General features: G+C 44.0%; 7 protein-coding genes across 7 annotated transcripts; 3 read left to right on the top strand and 4 right to left on the bottom strand.

Moving 5' to 3' along the window:
- Positions 1 to 873: 873 nt before the first annotated feature.
- On the top strand, positions 874 to 2,547 carry BYT42DRAFT_552400 (autophagy-related protein 27). Its single transcript, XM_051566372.1, has 10 exons — positions 874 to 1,077; positions 1,137 to 1,263; positions 1,322 to 1,404; positions 1,472 to 1,527; positions 1,584 to 1,684; positions 1,744 to 1,823; positions 1,892 to 2,053; positions 2,112 to 2,206; positions 2,267 to 2,298; positions 2,363 to 2,547. The coding sequence occupies exons 1-10, from the start codon at positions 944 to 946 to the stop codon at positions 2,441 to 2,443; spliced, it is 951 nt and encodes a 316-aa protein (XP_051428370.1). The 5' UTR covers positions 874 to 943; the 3' UTR covers positions 2,444 to 2,547.
- A 249-nt stretch (positions 2,548 to 2,796) lies between these two features.
- On the bottom strand, positions 2,797 to 4,313 carry BYT42DRAFT_609601 (uncharacterized protein; the record flags this gene model as incomplete). Its single annotated transcript, XM_051571283.1, has 2 exons — positions 2,797 to 3,779; positions 3,878 to 4,313. 2 exons carry the CDS (start codon positions 4,311 to 4,313, stop codon positions 2,797 to 2,799), a joined length of 1,419 nt encoding a protein of 472 aa, XP_051428369.1.
- Positions 4,314 to 5,820: 1,507 nt separating this feature from the next.
- BYT42DRAFT_609600 (uncharacterized protein) lies at positions 5,821 to 7,015 on the top strand (the record flags this gene model as incomplete). Its single annotated transcript, XM_051571282.1, has 6 exons — positions 5,821 to 6,042; positions 6,095 to 6,214; positions 6,277 to 6,300; positions 6,366 to 6,701; positions 6,758 to 6,868; positions 6,941 to 7,015. The coding sequence occupies 6 exons, from the start codon at positions 5,821 to 5,823 to the stop codon at positions 7,013 to 7,015; spliced, it is 888 nt and encodes a 295-aa protein (XP_051428368.1).
- A 1,176-nt stretch (positions 7,016 to 8,191) lies between these two features.
- BYT42DRAFT_552389 (sulfate transporter family-domain-containing protein) lies at positions 8,192 to 11,032 on the top strand. Its single transcript, XM_051566371.1, has 6 exons — positions 8,192 to 8,370; positions 8,440 to 8,546; positions 8,615 to 8,685; positions 8,750 to 8,911; positions 8,983 to 9,553; positions 9,624 to 11,032. Exons 1-6 carry the CDS (start codon positions 8,212 to 8,214, stop codon positions 10,762 to 10,764), a joined length of 2,211 nt encoding a protein of 736 aa, XP_051428367.1. The 5' UTR covers positions 8,192 to 8,211; the 3' UTR covers positions 10,765 to 11,032.
- A 298-nt stretch (positions 11,033 to 11,330) lies between these two features.
- On the bottom strand, positions 11,331 to 13,791 carry BYT42DRAFT_552386 (uncharacterized protein). Its single transcript, XM_051566370.1, has 7 exons — positions 13,701 to 13,791; positions 13,494 to 13,637; positions 13,331 to 13,420; positions 13,156 to 13,258; positions 12,981 to 13,053; positions 12,642 to 12,916; positions 11,331 to 12,572 (listed from the first exon to the last, which is right to left on the bottom strand). The coding sequence occupies exons 1-7, from the start codon at positions 13,764 to 13,766 to the stop codon at positions 11,410 to 11,412; spliced, it is 1,914 nt and encodes a 637-aa protein (XP_051428366.1). The 5' UTR covers positions 13,767 to 13,791; the 3' UTR covers positions 11,331 to 11,409.
- A 1,128-nt stretch (positions 13,792 to 14,919) lies between these two features.
- BYT42DRAFT_466302 (Myh9 protein) lies at positions 14,920 to 18,027 on the bottom strand (the record flags this gene model as incomplete). Its single annotated transcript, XM_051563512.1, has 9 exons — positions 14,920 to 15,408; positions 15,472 to 16,224; positions 16,283 to 16,459; positions 16,534 to 16,947; positions 17,014 to 17,129; positions 17,175 to 17,334; positions 17,396 to 17,579; positions 17,646 to 17,830; positions 17,887 to 18,027. Coding segments are annotated over 9 exons (2,619 nt in total), but the record flags the coding sequence as incomplete, so codon positions are not given.
- A 574-nt stretch (positions 18,028 to 18,601) lies between these two features.
- Positions 18,602 to 20,341, bottom strand: BYT42DRAFT_19898 (S-adenosyl-L-methionine-dependent methyltransferase). The gene is made up of 7 exons (XM_051562509.1): positions 20,006 to 20,341; positions 19,904 to 19,935; positions 19,737 to 19,821; positions 19,405 to 19,671; positions 19,311 to 19,335; positions 19,139 to 19,255; positions 18,602 to 19,051 (listed from the first exon to the last, which is right to left on the bottom strand). The coding sequence occupies exons 1-7, from the start codon at positions 20,093 to 20,095 to the stop codon at positions 18,852 to 18,854; spliced, it is 816 nt and encodes a 271-aa protein (XP_051428364.1). The 5' UTR covers positions 20,096 to 20,341; the 3' UTR covers positions 18,602 to 18,851.
- Between the last annotated feature and the right edge of the window lie 122 nt (positions 20,342 to 20,463).

Here is a 20,463-nt window from a genome sequence, read left to right as displayed (position 1 = left end):
ACTTTTGCATTCTGTAAACGGCTATCTGCTTTTGTCATCAATCAGAAAAATACATCGAGAAGTTGGAGTTCTTCATCGCGTCGAATATCAAATTCAAACATAAGAAGAGCTTCTATTATATTGCAATTTTTGCAACAGGAGGTGCTTATTCACTTACACCCCTTATTCTTTTGGTCATCGTTGCTATTGCCATTGATAAGTTGTATAATACGGGGAGTCATTTGCATTTTGTCGCATCTTCTGCGATACTGAGACAAAGGCGGATTGTTCATCTCCTGATTAGAGAAAGTTCTAATTATGCCTCAAACAGTTGCGTATATTATGTTGCCGTTGATAGATTTAATTTTTGGCCCATAATAACGTTAGCACATAAATTGCTTTCTGAACAAGGGCAGGGTATTAAACACACTTTCGAAAAAAAAAAAAATAACGTGTTCTTAATCGCACCAAAAAACTTGTATTCTACATTGTAGTGTATGTACTGTAAAATATCTTTTTCGTTTGATATTCTACATAAAAAATCTTGCTCACATTATCTCAGACATGCATTAATATCCTTGTACCATTTAGCACGCCCGCCAGCAACAATACTGGTATGGCAGGAACGCGGCTCATTCATATGAAATCATCCGGGAATTTTGCGCGTTCTGTTCTCTGTGTCTCATGACCACGATAGCTAAGCTGAAATAATTAATAGGCGGCTATTACCAGTCGGCGTCTATCAGAAATATATGAAGAGACTCGCCTGATAGGTAAAGAGTCATCATTCATTGTTCTTCTAAGTTGCATATCATGCATGAAAGCCGTCCATTGTGATTGTAACTCCGAATGAAAAGCACAGCAAAAGTGAACGGACCAATCATATGGGGCATCACGTTGCTGTAGGCTGTTGTCTGCTTCTGATGTTCGACTTCTGACTTCTTTCTTTGAGCTTCCCCCCAATATGCGACATTGGCTCAGCTGGATAATAAGCTTCAGCGGAATATCGGCAGTCCTAGCCATTCAGGATTATTGTGCCAAAGACTATCAACCAGTGGCCAAGAGTGATTGGCGATTGGATTTATCCGCATTGGACACGTAACTTGATCTGATTTAAGCAAGGATTGGGGGATAGACTTAACTTACGTCTTGGTTAGTGAATACGATTTATTTCACAATGAATCAACTCCGCCTACCGTAACATCGGCTCATGTTCAACTGAATATATGTAATGAATTAAAGCAACCCGAAAATCCCAACGAAGATGACTGCGATAAGGGCGTAGTAAGTGTTTTTAAAATGCATTAGTTCATAGTTCGTAGCTTATTCGTCATTCCTTCAGTATATATGCCGTCGCATTATCAATATCAAGCAGGGAGAAGAGCGAGTCGAGCAAGTACAAAATATCGCTGGTGCTTTCCAAAAGTAATTTTTTGAATGCTTGATCCCAAGATGCAAAGGATGTGAAACTAAGAAATTGAACAAATTTTAGTTCGGCAATGCCAGCTCAGTTCAAGACTATTGATACGGAGCAAGATTTGACCAAAAGTAGGCAAAGTGGCATTCTTCAAGGATAATATTGTATATTGACATTATGTTAAAAGCGGGAACCGAGTTTTCTCTCGTCCTTGGAGGCGGCCAATGGAACAATCAAGCACAATCAGCGCAAATTCTCCTGGAATGCGATGAATCACAAGATCGCAACGTAAGTCTGAGCAATGAAGTTGGGGAAATGGGTATCGTAAATTTTTATTCTGGGATTAGGCGCAGCCAAGTAAACCAACCATTATTTCATATCAAAACAACGTGCTTTCTATCCAATGGAAAACGGTATTTGCTTGCGCGTAAGAGGAAATTTCCACAGTCGTTAGTGATGTGCATTCACGACTAAAAAAACCCACCGTCTACTTAGATATAAGAAAGAACAAAAATCGCCAACGGACGATGATAAACCTGATGATCATAAAGATACACCAGACGATGGAAGAAAGGACAAAGATCAGCAACCGAAGCCTGGGGAAGACGTAGGCACAGAAGCAGGCGGGATATCTTGGATGGCTATTTTCTTCATGATGTGAGGACCAATGTGAAAAATGTTGGAATAGCCACAGTAACTTATCGCATGTTTGTAGTCTGATTATCATGGCTTTGACGTATATGGCAGCAGGAGCCTTTTATAACTATAGGACATATAATGCCCGCGGTTTAGATCTTTTGCCACATCGAGGTAAAGTGCATTTTTTTAAGCAACATGTATCTCCCATACTCATGAAATGTGTTTTGTCAGATTTCTGGCTTGACTTGCCGTACCTTATCAAGGTGGGTTTCGCTTAATTGACCAAGGAAAAATGAATTACGATAAATCTGACATCGAGTTTCACAGGATCTGATCTCGCACATGATGGATTCTTTCTCGACTCACAGACGCAGCGGCGGCGGTGGCGGTGCTTATGTCTCTGTTTAGCAAGTGTTCCTACCTTCTATTCCATACGTCATCTATGATCCTTAACTACAACCTTGAATGATATACCACTATATGATAATCGATCAAAAACTTTTTTCATTGAGTACGAATGTCAAGAGGACCCTTGGTGGACAAACGTAACGGGAGGTTACAAGTTTTGATGTTGTTTATTAGGTTGGAGAAAAAAGAACAACAATAAGTATAAAAGATGGCAAGAAAAAAACATAAGCGGCAAGGATGGGACAGAAACGAACGAGAAAAGCAAAAGAGAGGGATTAGGATCTATGCTTCCAAATGAGTGGCATTTTGGGATGATCATTATTTACAAACGGAGTATGAGGGCGGGGTAGTATTTAGGCAGGCATGATCAACCGTCTCTTGAACTTCTCACAGACAGGTAGGTACTTAATACAGTTATGCTCCAAGTGAGGATAGCGTGCAACCACCACGTTAATAACAAAACGACATAATGTCTTCTGAATGACGAACAGAGGACAGTACGTCTGCATTCCGGTGACAGGGGGATCGGTGTAGCTTGTAACGACGCGATGGGGTTTACTGTTGGTGGGCATATGCTTCAACAAACTGCCCCACATAGCTTCGATATCCGTATTCGTGAGTGCAGGCAACGTGGGAGATCGAAGTTTGGCGTTGAATTTGGGCGAAAGGAACATGTCTTCAGCAAACGAACGTGAGGAGGGTTGAGTGATAGGTGCTTGCAACTGAGCGTTTCGCAAAAGCTCTTCTGTTGTCATGGTCATGGAATGGGTAACGATGATCGACATGAGCGCCGGCGCTAACAGCGGATATTGATGGAAAATATCGCTTGGATTGGTCGATGGCAATGCTTCTTCAACTTTGGATAGTAAGGGGGTGAAATCCCAATTCGGCATAGCGGCGTGCGACAAGTAAGTGCAATGGGTGGGAGAAAACTCGGAAAAAACTAAATCCCATGAATCGTTTGATTGGCTAGGTTGGCGAGGTGGCGAATGGGAGGAATCGGATGAAGAGGAAGAGTCCGAGGGAACAGTGAATTCGGGAGCAAAATGATGCTGAGACATGGTCAGTGGGTCATAGGTTGGCAAATGATTTGCCGGTGGAGGAACAGCAATCGTATAACCGGGCTGGATCATGGGTTTAGAAGAAAGGGGATAGCCAGGTTCTTGCGACTGCTCCTCTTTGATGCCTTTGTTGCAAAGAGCAAGCTGCAGTCTTAACTGATCATTTTCCTTTTGCAAGCGTTCCATCGTTGTTTGCGACCACTTTACTTCCAGTTTCAATTGAGAATTCTCGGATCTGTATTTTTCAATTTGATTTTCCAGAGTCGTGATGTATTCTACAAAAGTGTATCGAGATTAGATACCATATCGAGGAAATAATACAGTAAGGAGTCCAGCCCCATGCCACAACATATTGTAGACCGTTTCGAATTACCTTTCCTCCTGTTTCTAAAATTTCTGGCCGAGATTTTGTTTCTCAGTTGTCGCCGCTCCTTGGAAGTCATCATCTTGAGTTGCATTTCTGTATATTCATCCTCGTCGGAATGGCGATGATTGGCATCGTTACTAGGCATGCCTGCAGTATTCACTCCATCGACAGCAAGATCTTGGAATGAACCCAGAGACATGGTTTGCCAGGACATGTGTTGTTCATTCACTGGCATGTTCGAAGCATTGTTCCTACTTGTCGGCAAAAACGACTCGTCGGTGAAAAGATATTCGACCAGCTGGTCATTGTTCGTTGTTGCGGAAAGAAGTTCGGGCTGACCAGTAGTTGCAGAGGGAAAGCTCGCGCGACCAGACTGAGATTCAGGTAGTTTAATGGAATCGTCAGTCTGAAGGATCTGATAGATGTGTTCGCTACTATTCATATTGAGGGGTTCAATTCGAAAGAGACAACGATTGTGGAAAAATGTTCAGTTTCCACACTTCCTATCCTCCCCACTCACAGTCACAGCGGATCTTATTTCTGGGGAAAGAATTTGACGGGTTGTTCCAGGGGGAAACTTGGGCTCAGTAAAACAGGGTGAGGGAACGAAGCAGTATGGATAAGGAGGATGCAGCTAACAAAGGCGGAAACTGCAAGCAAGGACACGGAATTGTACGTAAGTTATCAACCTTTGCCTTTGTGCAAACTTCCCGAATTTTTTTGGCACCCACCCCAATCTGCCTGGCACATAGCGGAGTGTTTATTCGTGCATATTTCCAAAAACCAATCAGTGGGCATAGATTTATGGCACTTTTATTTGACAGACATGTTTGAAGGGCGCATATTTAAATAGCTATCAATTTTCGCAGGGGCAACAGACCATCGTCTTGCTTCGAGAGACATCGACGAATTTGCATAGATTTTCTGTATTTGGGCGAGTGGCATGAAGTTTTGCAATGCTGTCGAAAATAAGCAGGCTTGACCGAAAAAATGAGCAAGTCTATGGGAATTACACCTTTTTCGGTAATTACGCCAAGATGTCGCTATCGCACTGCCAACATTCGAAGGTTCATAACATGAACAATACATCATAGAATCAGTATATTCGGCAAAATCTTTACCAGTAGCATGTGACCGATATTCATTGTTATTACGTTGAAATAGAAAGGGAGACAGATGCACGGCAGTTTTTTTCATAGAATGGCACAGAACTGAAATCAGTAGTCATGGGCGTGTACAACCAAGGGACTCGGGAGGATGTTCATATAAACAAAGAAGAAAATTTGGGGTTCCGTGAAAGCAATAAGAAGGCTCTTGGACAAAAGACACCCACACATGTGCCGATATACATAACGTTGCGGAAACTTGTTAAACATCTTTCGATCTGTGACACTTTGGGCAATACTTGATACCGGTATCAGCTTGACTGTTCATTGTTATTATATGATTGTCGGTTGGGAAAAAAGGATTGAATTGATAAACAATGCGGGACTGGAATCCATGGCAATTGAGCAGCCGAATGCACTAGAATGAAATATAGTTGCCTAGAACACTTCCGTCATAACAAGAGGTCAGGTGCGTGAGAAAAATGAAAAATAAATCAAATCGGAATGGCCCCTTTTTTTTCGCTTTTCGCCAGCCTTTCTTATGACAAGCAAACGAATTCACGTTCAAGAAGAAGGCTCAACAGCGAAGAAGTGCAAGACACGACGTACAATGGGTTTCTTTCAAAACATTTCGTCAAGAACTTCGAATCCCTTCATCGACGTAAAAGCCGAAGTGCGCTATTCCAATACATGACGGACTCGTATTCACCACAATAATCAAGGTCTGGGGCTCTGATGGCGTCAAATACTGCTGGTCACATTCTGGCGATTCCTTGAAACCGCATCTTGATCTTACCGTCAAGCATAGCAAAGGTGGAATCATGAAGTGGGGTTGCCTCTCCTATGAAGTATGGTGATAATCAAATCCGCGTTTATTCGCCACCTATTATCACCAACACAAACTCGCCACGAACGACGCACTACCAGCGATCATGTTCGAGCAGACCTTCTTCTAAAGCGTCTTTCAACAGTTGCTCGGGGGAGGCATCATCTCCAAGAACAGAAATCTCCCGAAAGACGAACTGCAGCGAGTTTATCAATCGTACTTGGAGCTTTTTCCGACAGGTAGCTTCAGCCGGTTGCGAAACCAGCCCATGTATGGCTCTGTGCTAGCTAGCACAGCTCTGCCAAGGATCCGCACCAGTTGGATCAACATCTGCAAGCGGTTCTCTACGCTTACCGAACCAAAGCACACGAGGTGGTGCGTGTCTCTCCCATTGAACTCTTGTTCCAAATGGTGAAGACCTTTACGAGCAACATTGTCGAGAATTTCGAGTCGCGATACGTCGAGTTTTGCAGCTTCGTATTCGAGAGATCGCACCGGTAAGGTTCAAAGAAACCATGTATCCAATATAATATAGTGACACCCCTTGTCCATTTTTTCACAGGATTTATTTATCCAAATCCCATGTCTCCAAGCTGGCTTGGTTTACGTACCATCTTTTTGCGCACCACCCACTGATAATGTTGCCTTCAATATCAACATTCCTGCGGAGCATGGTGACATTGCCAACAATGCAGTGCTGACATTATTTTCAGAAACCAGTGACCGGTTGGGCTCCTATGAAAATCGCCTGAACATGAATACGTTTGCCAAGGAGCCCCCAGGTATTCCTCCGGATCTTGCACGAGAACAACGCCCACATGGAGAGGTACATCGCCAGCAAGTAGCCGTCGCCAGGGAGGTACAGGTAGAGGCAACGATCCAGCTCACCTATGCTGTGGTAAGGAGTTCCTGAGAGAATGCGATGTCGGACCAGTTTAAACTGCTGAACAGCAGTCAGTGGATGCTCCGCACGAAATTCGACAAATATTCAAGGTTGGATATTACACCACGGCATATTACAAGCAAACGACCGCCCTGATCATGAAGTGGAAAGGACATGCTGATGTAACGAATCTCGAGCGTACTATGGCAAGTTCCAAAATTACGAACATGGAATTCACTACTATGTGTATCCAGTCTATGCTCGAGCGATTGGATCCACTTGCCTGCTTCTGTGGGTCACACGAAACAACGCTTCAAGCTCTATGTTAGAGAGCGACAGATCTATCCATAGGATTAAAGGCGTAAAGTTCAAGATGTCAACGAGGTTGAAAATATGATCATTTATTACACAATGAACACTGATGAATATGTATATGATACCTGAGTAATGGCCTCTTTAGAGCTGAGGTTCCGATAAAAAGAACAATGTCTTGGTCTGGAGGAGATAGTGGCAACTAAAGAGAATATCTGTATCTGGGCTTATGCAAAGACAATAAAACAGAGGTCGGATTGATGAATATCTGTATCGGATATGTAGTTAATCATGTTGATACATCAGCCTTGCTTTTGAAGAATTCGCAATCTTCCAACGGAACGAGTAATCGCGGAAATAGTCAAACATTTTTGTCACAACTGTGTTTGCTTTTTTCGCCCCTCTCAGGTGCTCCTGCTATGGAAGAAATGACTCTACCAAAGATAAAAGAGCCGGCAGATGATGCTTCACTTTTCCGCGTCCTCAAGTGCGAGGCTTGCAACAGGATCTGGGATCGTGACGTGAATGGAGTCGAGATATGCGAAGCATTGCCCTTGTGGAATTCATAATACAAGCCAGCGCGCTAAAGATAATCCAATAACATTGGCCAAAATATTTACACCAAGGTAAGACAAATTCCTAAAATAGCAATCCTTTTTCGGACTACGTCCTTTGACTTTTTTTTTCTCCCATAGTGTAGGTCAATGCGCATGCTCATGGACCATGTGGAAGCAGCGAGGGTATAGACAAATAGATGATGGCATAAGAATCAATGGGTTTTGCAGCATAAATTATGCGTGGGTGCACAAGGATGTTGAAATATGGAGGTGATGATGGATAGGAAGATGTAACGCCATATTATTTCGCAATCACGCTGCTGTTACTCGATCAAGATCTTAAAAATGGTGTGAACCTCATGAAGACGTGCACGATGGTGCCATAGAGCACGTGAGATGCAAATTTGCCTTTTCTGTAAAGTTTTCGCAGTACAACATTTTTTAAAACAGGAATCTGACAGTTTAAAAAAGTCGGAGTAGCACGAAACTCGACCAAAGGTGCGATCATGGAAACCGATGGCGCAATAGTGGTGGTACTAAGCGCAAAACTTTTTCGAAAAATCCATCCATCTCACCTATCGAAATTTCGAGTATATATAAAACATGATCTTTTACTTTTGTTTATCTCTGCAAAACGATCCACTCAGTAGTTTCTCATGAGCGCCCCTTCGGCTACTGGTATCATCATCGACTACGAGTCCGTGTCACGCAAGGAAAAAGCACGGACATTCGTGCATAATCTGCCTCGATCCAGCCGCAATTACGCTGTTAGTCTGTTCCCAATTGCTACCTGGATTCATCGTTATAATCTTCAAGTGAGAACCATTTTTTTTGAACGTTGCAGAAAAAACATCAGGACTCAATCTGAAACATGTTTGTTGTAGTGGCTTGTTCGGGATCTTATTGCTGGTCTGACCGTCGGTGTCGTTGTCGTTCCTCAAAGTATGGGTTATGCAAAGATTGCCGAATTACCTCCCCAATATGGTCTATAGTAAGTTGAATTTATCGAATACATCAAACTGTACCTCGTTATGCTAACATCTATCCACGTAAATATAGTACTGCTTTTGTTGGTTTGTGCGTTTATTGTCTTTTCGCTACATCGAAAGATATCAGTATTGGCCCCACCGGTAATGCTCCCCACTTTATTCGCTGTTGTCCCATTCGGAAACACTCACACCTAGCCTTTTATAGCTGTCATGTCTCTTTTAATCGGTCAAACCGTAACTCGAGTAGCTGCTGAGAGCCCTGAAATCACCGCTCCTCAGATCGCTGTCGCCTTGTCTTTGTTGAGTGGTTCCGTTGCTATGTTTCTTGGTCTTATTCGCCTCGGAATCCTTGTAGATTTTATCCCTGGTATGTGGGACGAACTTGTTACAGTAGTTGCAACTACGTTTTTTTTTTCTAATGCAAATTTTATCACGCAGGTCCTGCCATTGCTGGTTTCATGACAGGCAGTGCCATTACGATTACGGTCGGCCAATGGCCGAAACTGTTTGGTATCAAAGGCATCAATACCCAAGATTCGACTTATTTGATCTTTGGCAATTTTTTTAAAAACCTGCCAAAAACAAAAGTGGACGTTGCCTTTGGCCTTACTGGGCTGATTTGGCTTTATGGCGTTCGTTATGCTTGTCAAAAGCTCGGTCAACGCTACAAGAAATATGAGACTCACTTGTTCTTCCTGTCCATCATGCGCAACGGTATCCTCGTAATTTTCGGTACTCTGATCGCTTTCCTCATTAATATCGGAAAAGATACAAGCCCAATCAGTATCCTTAAAACTGTGCCTGCTGGTTTCCAGGCTATGGCTGTGCCCCATGTCACTACCGATGTTATTTCTGCTGTCGCTCCATCTTTACCTTCCGCTGTGATTATCCTGATTCTGGAGCACGTGGCTATTGCCAAGTCCTTTGGTCGTATCAATGATTATGCGATCAATCCTGATCAAGAGATTATCGCTATTGGTTTCACCAACATCTGGGCTGCTTTCTTTGGGTAAGATTTATGTTTGTGTACAAACATTGTTTCAAGAGGAATACTCAACCTCGGATTTTCCTTTTTCTAGTGCTTATCCGTCTACAGGTTCCTTTTCTCGAACAGCCATCAAGGCCCGTTCAGGCGTTAAAACTCCAATTGCTGGTATCTTCTCCGGTCTCGTGGTGGTTCTTGCCTTGTACGCTCTGACCCCAGCTTTCTATTACATCCCCGACGCCACGCTTGCCGCCGTCGTCATTCACGCCGTTGCTGACCTTGTCTCTGGACCGGCTTACATTCGTCGATTGGCGAGAATTTCTCTGTGGGAATTATTCGTCTTCGTGACCACTGTCATCGTCACTTTCTTCACTACCGTGGAATATGGTATCTATGCCTCCCTTGCTTTGTCATTGGCTATTCTGCTGTTCCGTATCGCCCGTCCTCGTTTCTGGGTCCTCGGTCGTGTTCCTCTCACTAGTCCCGAGCCTGAGAAATCCGATATTGCGCAACAATATCTGTACGTGTCCAAGGATCACCCCTCTCTCGGAAAACTTGTCGAGGACTTACCATCCGGTATCTTGATGTGCCGCATCGAAGAATCCATCACCTATCCTAATTCTGGCTATATCACCGATAAGATTATCAGTTATGCCAAGGAAAACACGAGAAGATCTCAACAGGTGTTATCTAAAGGAGACCGTGCGTGGAACGATGATGCCGACCCGGTCAAGGACGCCGAAAGACAACAATTACCTCGCCTGCATGCTCTTATTCTCGACTTTGCCAGTGTCAACAACCTTGATACCAGCGGTCTTCAAGCTATTGTCGACGCTCAGAATACCTTGAATCGTTACAGCGGCCATCACGTCGAGTTCCACTTTATCAATATTGCCCAAGCTGCCATTCGCGAGTCTTTGATTGTGGCAGGTTTTGGTACACAACCACGCTATACATCTGACCAGGACACCAACAATGCTGTTCAAGAGATTCTCCCCATTGTGCCTGCCCACAAGGATGGTCCGCAGAAAGCTTACCAAGAGCAGAAGTCTAGCGACGTCGAGAGCATTCAGTACGATATAAAGACGGCGGATGATGCTAGCTCTACGACGAAACATTCTATTCCCATGCCCAAGGATCGCTACCCATTCTTTCACTTTAGCGCGGATGAAGCGGTCCGAACTGCTACGCAAACACTCATTGCACGTGAAGAAGCCGAGCAGGTGCAATCATAATTTTGTAGACATTTTATTTCTTTGCTCATTCCCTTTACCATTCACACTTTTCGTTATCATCTCTTAGTAGCTTAAACCCATATTATTATTATTTATCGATACCTTCACACCACGCCGCTTTTTGACAAGCTCTATTATATATGTTGTTCATTCATCACTGTATAAAAATCATTTGCTCAAACAATATTTCCTTTCCATTTCGAATGACGCACTGCGGGCCATAAAAGAAGATTTTATAGCGCAAAAAGTCTTATACCATACGAATCAGCCAGTTGCATATTGTATTTGGTTCTTCAGATCTAGTGACTGATTCGATTGAATGCTGCTTGTGATTTCTCCTTTTTGCTACCTGTTTCTTTGAGGTGCACAGAGCTATTCGTCTCGAATATCTCTTAGGCTATTACTGAACCCCCAACTTCTTTTATCTATTTCTATTGAGACTAAATAGAGCGTTCGCATAATGAGTTCAACGTCGATAGATATCAACTTTCGATGGATAGGAAACATCCGAATGCATACTTGGATGCACCGGACCTGCTGCAAGAAATAATCACTTGTACTTGATATGACATTAAAAAAAAGACTGGAGCATCTATTTATTCGAAAAATACGATTATCCAGAAACTAAACAGACAACGGTTGAAACTACAAATCGTCATCCCAATCGTCCTCATCGTCACTATCATCCTCATCATCGGACTGGATGGCTTTTTTACGATCTTGCAAGGCTGCTAATAAACTGGTGGTCAAGTCATTGCCGCCTGCTGCACCAGCAGCAGCACCTCCAGCTACAGCAGCAGCGGCATTCGCGCCACCTGTGGCCGGGCCGCTGCGATCTCTTCGGGCTTCTTTAGGTATGCTCTTCAAAGAATGGATACCTCCTGCGTTTCGAATGGATTCCAGCAAGGCACCACGTTCACCATTACCTGATGCAACGGGCATAGGTGAACCGGACATTGCAGGCGATGGTGCAAATGGAGGTGGAGGTGGAGGAGGTGCACCACCTACTGGTGGAGGCGGCGGCGGTGGAGGTGGAGGTGGGGGTGCACCTCCAACTGGTGGAGGTGGAGGAGGTGGTGGAGGCGGAGGAGGAGCTGCAGATGACATGTAAGGGTTGTAAGACTCATTATCATAAGATGGCTCTTGTTCAACAGGTTTTGGCGGTGGATTAGATGGCGTCGGTCTACCGGGTGGCAACGGTGGTGGACCTCTTTTGTCTCTACTCGGAATAGGTGGCGGCAGTGGCGGGGTTGGACGACCTGAATGAGGCATAGGTGGTAATGGTGGTGGAATCGGTGCCTCCGATGCATCGTAAAATTCAGGCGAGGATGATCGCGTGTCGTTATCCGGATAATCATACGTTTCCTCATATGACGGAGACACTGGTGAAGCAGGTACCGGCGAAGCAGGCACTGGCGAAGGTGCTCTGAACGAAGGGGGTGCAATCGGAGAAGATGCTGCCGGAGATTCCATTCCCATCGACTGACGGTAGGGGTTATTCGATTTAATAGGCGAATGCGGCGTCTCTCTGTGAATAATAGGTGGAGTGGGTACTGTTGGAGTAGACACTAGCGGCGTGGATACAGGCGAAGTGACTGCTGGCGGTGATGGTCTTCCAGGAAGAGATGGCGTTCCAGTTCTCGAAGAAGTCGATGGGCTTCGCGAAGCATACGAAACAGGGCGCGGTGGAGGCGGAGGACGTGGCGGTGCAAGACTTCGTCTTCCAGCAGATGAAGCCAGAGGTGGAGGTGGAGGTGGTGCTGCTCTTCTTGCAGCAGGTGGAGGTGGAGGTGGAGGCGGACGACGACCTAAGGGATATGGGAGCAGATGAGCGAAGAAAGTTCAATTTAAAGGCAAATCAATGATTGATAACTTACCACCAACAGGCGGTGGAGGAGGAGCTGCTCGTCGGGAAGGAGGCGGAGGTGGAGGAGGACGAGATTTACGAATAGCTGCTGAAGAAGGTCGAGGCGGAGGTGGAGGCGGACCGCCACGTTCACTTACGAACTCTTTGATAAAGTCCTCATTCTCATGGATTTCTTTGGCAGAAATACCAAGCGATTGCAATTGATCAAACAAGCCATTCCACTCAGGGTCATTGTTCTGCACACTGAACCCTTTTTCGGGCGTGTAGCCAATATGTCCCAAATGCCTACACGTGGTTTTCCGGTCAACCATTAAAATCCCAATCATATCCTTGCCAATCTCATTAGTACCTGAATTCGGATGGTAGACCGATTTGCGTCTTATCCAGCTTGCCTTTTGATTTTTGCTTAGCAGTGCTAGTTCCTGTACATTTCATTGTGATATTAGCTACTCGTTATCCAAAAAGAAAGCCAAGCTTGGGAGTCTTTTGCTTGTGTTCCTCTTTCTTCTCTTCTCACCAGTTACCTTTTTTGTTTTTAGATTGTCGGAGAGATTCTCGAGTGGTTATTTTTGTATAGAAAACAGATGCATCCGTAGTGTCAGCAAATGATAACCCTGCCATGTATTCCTGTAAAAGGAAAAAGCCAAGTAATTCAGTGCCTGAATAATAATTATTACCGTTCCTAGTCTCGGTACTTACATCGGTAGCAAACGTATAGAAGAAAGGCGTCTCCATTTTGAATTCGAACCCATCATACAATTCTTGTTCCCAAATGACTCCTCTGTGATTCTATTCAATAAAAAAATAAAGATCAGTTTCAGTCGGCCTTGCAGTACTTTTTCCCCAACACCTCGAGATTTACCGTCAAATCTACCATACGCAGATACAAAGCATGCTTTTTTTTGTCTTTGAGAAATGCGACGGCACCCCAGACGTTGGCGTAAGCCCATTTGTTAGGATTCGGATAAGCGACATATAAGCGAGCTACCGTGGCTGCATATATTTTCTATTGTTAAGATATGGTGAGCCAATTATGCGGATGATATGTAACTGTTGTAGCGTTTCTTACAGCAGTCGGCAAAGCCCTTCTGACTTTGTTCTTGTCCTCTGCACTTGAAAGAGCCAAGGAGGGCATGATGAATGAGAGGACCTAAAGCTAGGAAGTAAAAAAGGAAGCTGAAGTCTTTCCATTTCTCAGCGGAGCACGTGACAGAATCCAGCGTCATGGCCCAAATTCAGGGCTGGCTTTAAACGCGGGAACGCGGAGCGGAGTATTCCCCCCATTTCATCATAAGCTCAGTTTGCCGGGACAACAAGTAGCTTTCCGTAAGCAGTACAATTATCAAAGACAGCATCTTTCAAGGGCGCATGTCACAAGTCGCAACTTAATAGGGTATATAAATATCAGCGATTTCATCCCGCTGATTTTCTTTATAAAATAGAATTACTGAGATGATGGGGGTATTTTGATATGTAACTGTGCAAGTGCCTGATCCAGTCTAATAATAAAAATCATGTCGTTAAATATCAAAAATTCATGTGAAAGGAAAAGCAATAGGTACATACCTAGCCGCTCTTGCTGCTGCATCAGCCGCTTCAGCTTGCAAGAGGGACACTAGCTGTTGCCGGTCATCTTCCAGTTGCTCGTTGCGCTGTTGCCACTCGTTTCGTTCGGTAGCATGGGTATTCTGTAACTTGTCAATCTTCTCCTTCAATGACTTGGTCTCCTTCTGTGCTTCTTCTCGACCAGCTTTTTCCTTCTCCAGTGCGTGGCTCGACTCTCGTAGGGATAGTTTCATCGCTTCCACAGACGCGGTTGTTTCTGCGATCTTTTGGTTTTGTGTCTTTTGCTGAATCTACACATCAAGGTACAACCGGTTAATAGGAATATTTTTTGGTTTGGTTGCCACTATAATAATTTTTACCTCTTTCTCTTTTTCTAGATTCATAATCTGTTTGCTCTGCTCAGTATTGGTCTTTTTCAGGGCATGCTCCTTTGACCGAGTCTCGACTAAATCTGCTTCAAGTTTCTCCACATGCGCTCGCTGGTCATCAAAAGCTTGTTCCAACGATGTGTTGTGCTGCGACAGAGATGCATGCTCCTTCTTCAACAGAGCTAGCTCTCGCAAAACGTTCTCATGTTCCTCCCTCAACGACTTGTACTGAAGTGCCAATTTCTCGTTATCGTCATTGTACTCGCGTATGTCTTGATGCAATCGTGCAATCATGCCCGCTTGTGCCTTGTTTTCTTTGTAAGCAGCCTCCAGCTGTTGTTGTAACGTGCAATTCTGATCCCGGGCTTCATCCAGTGCTTCACACAAACTCTCTACCCGCTCTTCTGAATTGGTCACTTTGTCCAGTAGGCTCTGTTTGCTGTCTTGCAGTTCCTGAGTCAGTAACTGCTCGCTTCGCAACAGTTCCTTGTAGTCCTGTTGTTGTGATTCCAGTTCTTCGGTCCTTTCACTGAGGCACGCGACTTGTTCCTTTTGTGTCTTGAGCTCGGTTTCCAATCGGAGAATCTTTTGGTCCTTTTCCTTGATTTGAGTCTCGACGCGATACGCCACATTGAGGGGTTTCAGCTTGGCATATACTTTCCACCATGGCCATTCACGTAACGTGACATAGATTCGCGCATTTCGTTGCATCACTTTGATTGCTTCAGTTTGTCGCGCGACCCTCGAAATGTGACGACGGGCAATGTAGCGACGACACATTGCTTGGAACCGTGTGATATACTCGCCAAGTTTCTTATCGCGCGCTTCTTCTAGATCGGCAAGCTAGAAAGATATTTATATGAGGTATTGCTTTTTTGATCGTGTCGTTTTTCTGTCACCACTTACCACTGTTGCTTTGAAAAAGACTTTGGTGGTACCGATTCTGTAACGGTCATGATCCAATTCCATACAATCCAACAGGGTCTGGCAAGCACTGCGACCATCAATAAATGCGTTTGGTGGAAGCACATTGGGACAAAGTACTTCATAGCGTTTGCGGAAATCGGCAAAAGAAAGACGGTTCGGGAAACCCTTGCGACAGATACGGATACCTTCCAGCACGCCGTTGCAACGCAACTGGTCTAGAACAAGTTTGCTCTGAATTTCTCCTGGGCGCTTTCGATTGTTCGGCAGAATACACCGGACAAAGTGAGGATGAGTCATGTATAACGTGTTCATGAGCGATAGCAGTTGTTGCTTGTGGCGCTGACCAACTGTGCGAAATGAACCACCTCCTTTGCGTAGCTTCAACAAAGTTAATGCACCACTGGTGCCATGGCCGTGTCTCCAGCTGTTATCGTCCTCTTCTGTCAGGTAGTCTTCGTACAAGGTGGCGACATGGCGTTGGCTGGATTGTGCCAATAACCGAGTGATATCTTCATTCAAGGGATCTTTGTTCTTATCAATCCAACCAATGGTCGAGTACTCCACATCGCCGGCATAGTGTCTTACGATAAATCCGTCTTTGAACCGAGTCGTCTTGAACTTGCTCTCTCCCGTATCGTTATCCCATACTTCGGACAACTTGTCCAAGAATCGCTTATCCGTTCCTCGGGGAGCCACACATTCTTCTTCAAGGCAGGATAAGATTCCCACAGGCTATTTTACGCAATTGTTACACAAGGCATTATGATTCGTTAAAGCGACGGTAACTTACATTTGTTTTTTCGATCAAGTCAATGGTGGGCTGAAGATCCAAACCAAAGTTGATATAGGACCAATCAATTTTTTCTTTTTGATATTCTTCCTGCTCCAGCACAAACATGTTGTGATTAAAGAATTGTTGGAGTTTTTCATTGGTGTAATTGATACAGAGTTGCTCGAAACTGTTGACCTACGTGGATCCCAAATTTTTCGTGTAAGGCTTTCTTAATCGTGAGAATGCTAATGTTGATTTAGAAAACTTACCTCGAATATCTCAAAGCCAGCAATATCTAGCACGCCAATAAAACCCATCTTGTCTGCTGGTTTCTGACCATCGATCGCCCGGTTCACGCGCTCGACCAAACTGGCAAAATTACGTTCGTACAGAGATTTGGCCAAAGCATCCAGACTCGCCGTCACCTGAGCTGGCGATTTCGCCTGATTGACCCAATCACGACCGGCTTTGATACGTGGGCTAAGTAGGCACTTCTTGAACTCCTGAGCTGGAATGCCCAGCAAATGGCACACCCGCTCAAGTACCGCAAAATCGCGAATATCGGCGCGATCACCACGATAGTCCGGTGTGATGACAATATTGCCCAGATGCAGTACTACAGCCACTATACGGAAGTAATCTAACTTCTCTTTATCCGACAACCCCATAATATCCAGCGATGTCTGTGAAAAATTGACCCATGCTTTAGTAACATTTCAATCTCGAGTTTGTTAGTTTCATAGTGTTACCATTAGTTGACGGAATGCTTGGCCATCATCTACGCCATCAATTGTGGGTCTTGAATGTTTGGTAAATCCGTAATCGGTTGACCGCCCGTTCCCCAGGAGCAGTTGCTCTAATGACACTGTGTTAATTCAAGATTGTTGCACGACGAACATTGTACACATACCTTTGATAGATTCATCAGCACTCAGTAACTGATAAAAAATATGATAATTGCGTTCCTTTGGCGATTGTTGGTGCACACGGGACTTCTCCAGCAAATACCATTCAATGTTGGCACCACAGATTTGAGCTCGCATGTTGAATTCAATACGGATGAATTTACCCTATCATAAATGATAAGCGTACATGAAGCTGACCAACGCAAGACAAGTACAATTCACTTACGAAGCGCGATGAGTTGTTATTGCGAATGGTCTGCGCATTACCAAAGGCTTCCAATATAGGATTTGCTTGCAAAATCTGCTGTTCCAGTTGGCTTGTTTCAGTCCGGGTACCATCACTCGCTACCGTGGTGAGGTATTGAATCACGATCTTTGTGTTTTCCGTCTTGCCAGCACCCGATTCACCACTAGCATTGGATTCTTTTACATTTAATCCTTGTCATACTGAGCCAAGATACCAAACTGATACTTACGTAATTAGGATGGATTGATTCTCGCGGTCCTGCAGCATGTCATGATACGCTTGGTCGGCTACAGCGTAGATGTGAGGAGGCATCTCTCCTCGTCGTCGACCTTTATAGTTCTGGACATATTCATCCGAGTAAATGGGAAGTTGCCGGTATGGATTCACCGCCACCAAAAACAACCCGGAGTAGGTCTATAGTTCCTCCATTAGTTTATTGCTTCTCGTAACTCTCACAATATCCAACTTACATAGATGTGCTTTGCTTGGTATCGGACGGACAAGTTATGAATAACGGAAGGTTCATTCAGGTGGGTCAACTCAGCCATGTCATCCACCATGTCGAATTTGGGCGGGTTCATCGGATAAACCTTGCTGATAGGCACATGCCGTGTCTATTTAGAAAGTCAGGATCGTTGCCTGCAAGTGCCACCTTGTAGTCATTGTTTCTCTTACCAGGCCGTTCTCTAGTTCTATCTCAGCTTGCTGCTCGTCTTCGTGGATAACATGTGCCCTCACGTAGCCATTCTGGGAATCTTCGACCCACACGTATTTCTTTTCGTTGAATCGTGCTTGCTGTACTGCGTCCAGTACGTCGTCCAATCGAGGGCGCATAAACACTTTGGTGCCATAGCTGTGTATGAATGATCCTCCTACATCTTTTGATTTGCTCAATAAATTATTTGAAGTAATGGCTGTCATAGTTAAGGAAAAGAAAAGAAAAAAAAGGATACAGAATCTTTTCACCGGCACGGGGAGAGAAAAAGTAATGCATTTTATTATGCTTTTCCTATTTTTGGTGGCAATGCTTGTAAACAATCCAAATCGGGAAATTTCAGTTACACGGCTTTGAAAGTTGTTGAATGTCACCACCAGACGTATGGAGACCTTGCTGCGGTCACCTTCATAAGCTTACTTGAGTCATTTTGGCATCGTTGTTTCGCATCATAAAAGTAACTCTTACATCATGTATACTATTACTGGCTATTATTTTGCTACTGACATGTCTCCAATATTATTGGGCAAACGTCAACAGTGATGAAGGGCTTCGTCCGCACTCCTTTATTACAAAAAACCATGCCGTATATGATATACCGAAAAAACAAAAAAATTGGGGCAACCATTGCTTTTTATGTCCAATCAATGAAAACAATTTGTTATTCTCGCATCCTACTTGGCGAGGAACGTGTATATGCACGAAATACAATCTGTGTATTTATTCGGGTTTCTGAGCAAGGTAGGCAATGAAAACAGATTTCTGTTCAGATGCCTTTAGTTCATCCAATAGTTCCTGGATCGCCGAGGATGGATCGTCGCCTTCTTTAAGGTCAAGGTATGGTCTTATAAAAGGAATCAAACTTTCAATAGAATGCTTAATCATTGATAAGAATTTGGCCGCCAGTATATCATTGTTTCCTAATTGTCGGATCAGCAGAATCCACGTGCAAACAGTAATATAAGCAAAGCGGTATTAAAGTACTACTATGATGCCTTTTGCCTTACCCAGATTGACGCTGCGCTCATCTGTTTGGATGATATTAGCTCCAAGCTTGGTCAATATTTCTCCAATATGAATAGCAATGCGGGGATTTTGATCATGTTGTTCGGAAAGATCGATAACTAGAATTGTTGAGCATTCATGACATTTTACGATTTACTGAGAAAGAGCACTTACAGATTTTGCTGAGCTTAGTTTCCCCCTAATGCAATACCCGTCCTATATCAGTACTATAATTTGCGTCATCTCCAAAGTGTGTGCTTATACTTGCTCTGATGTCGGATTCGAGGGATTCAATGTATCCTCCAGGTTTAGTCACTCTGAGCAACTCGCGAAAGACGGTTTCCCATTCGTCCTTTTTGAACGCGCGGCATAAAAGACGCATGTGTACAAAATCAAAAGTACCATCCTCAAAGGGCAAACCTTGCAGAACATCGGCGATGACCAACTCAACGTTGTTAGGTTTGATATTGGGGAACATGTCTTTACTTAGATCCACACCGGTAAATTCACATTTTTGAAAACTCATCGCCATATCCTAATCGTGACGTTTAGAGCTCCGCCGTGCGCACAGACGACCAGGGAACCCATCGGTGAACCTACCAAAAGCCAAGTGGCAGGACCGCAACCAACGTCCAATATCTTCATACCCTTACGCAGTAAACAATGGGTTTTTGTCAAAACATTTCTATTTGGTATATCGACGTAAACGATCAATCGTCAGACAGAATTGATCTTCAGCATGTAGCCTTTCAGTCACAAGATGGTACCCATCATATAAATCTTTCAGAGCGAAATGGATCTAAACAAGCGAACCATGAACTTTCTTTTAACAGGGATCCAGTTAATTTGTGTTTACATGGTTCCTTTACCTCATCCAATCGATCTTGCTCGATCTCATCGATCGGTAGCCAATAATTTGTAGTTGCAGGATCATAATATTCGCGTTCGCTTACAGTCATGCTATGTGTACAATTTTGTTGAAATATACGGAAAGGGTGCTGAAATTTACAGTCGCTGCTTGCTTTTATACCCGTCGAAGAAACCTATAAAAAGTTGGTTAACATGCGCAGTTCGGGATTTGAAAGGACGCCGACTGGGAAAAGTTAACGCTGAATGTGATCTCAAATTTTGCTGCACGTTGAAACGATATGCCAGCAAATAAACTTGGTAATACCACAGAATCTTAACGATCTACAGCATAGAATATTTCTGTACATGATTACACTTTTTCTTTTTTTCTTTTTTCAATGTGACGCTTAAGGACATGGTATTTCCGGGGTTTCTCTGTTTTACTGTTGAAAATCATCGGGTGCCACCGTCTGAATTA

Source organism: Radiomyces spectabilis (genome assembly GCF_025331425.1).
Source record: "Radiomyces spectabilis strain NRRL 2753 chromosome Unknown BYT42scaffold_1, whole genome shotgun sequence".
Taxonomy (NCBI): Eukaryota; Fungi; Mucoromycota; class Mucoromycetes; order Mucorales; family Radiomycetaceae; genus Radiomyces; species Radiomyces spectabilis.
Note: the sequence above shows the minus strand (reverse complement) of the source record. Positions and strands in the feature narration are given on the sequence as shown.

Coding starts and splice junctions, on each gene's coding strand:
- BYT42DRAFT_552400 (XM_051566372.1), top strand. CDS start 944: ATGCGACATTGGCTCAGCTGGATAATAAGCTTCAGCGGAATATCGGCA. Junction 1,405..1,471: donor ATCGCTGGTGCTTTCCAAAA/GTAATTTTTTGA, acceptor AACAAATTTTAG/TTCGGCAATGCCAGCTCAGT. Junction 2,299..2,362: donor ACTTGCCGTACCTTATCAAG/GTGGGTTTCGCT, acceptor CGAGTTTCACAG/GATCTGATCTCGCACATGAT.
- BYT42DRAFT_552389 (XM_051566371.1), top strand. CDS start 8,212: ATGAGCGCCCCTTCGGCTACTGGTATCATCATCGACTACGAGTCCGTG. Junction 8,686..8,749: donor TATCAGTATTGGCCCCACCG/GTAATGCTCCCC, acceptor AGCCTTTTATAG/CTGTCATGTCTCTTTTAATC. Junction 8,912..8,982: donor CCTTGTAGATTTTATCCCTG/GTATGTGGGACG, acceptor TTTATCACGCAG/GTCCTGCCATTGCTGGTTTC.
- BYT42DRAFT_552386 (XM_051566370.1), bottom strand. CDS start 13,766: ATGCCCTCCTTGGCTCTTTCAAGTGCAGAGGACAAGAACAAAGTCAGA. Junction 13,638..13,700: donor GAAGGGCTTTGCCGACTGCT/GTAAGAAACGCT, acceptor TCTTAACAATAG/AAAATATATGCAGCCACGGT. Junction 13,421..13,493: donor TGCGTATGGTAGATTTGACG/GTAAATCTCGAG, acceptor TTTATTGAATAG/AATCACAGAGGAGTCATTTG.
- BYT42DRAFT_19898 (XM_051562509.1), bottom strand. CDS start 20,095: ATGACTGTAAGCGAACGCGAATATTATGATCCTGCAACTACAAATTAT. Junction 19,822..19,903: donor CTGAAAGATTTATATGATGG/GTACCATCTTGT, acceptor TATACCAAATAG/AAATGTTTTGACAAAAACCC. Junction 19,256..19,310: donor AACTAAGCTCAGCAAAATCT/GTAAGTGCTCTT, acceptor CAACAATTCTAG/TTATCGATCTTTCCGAACAA.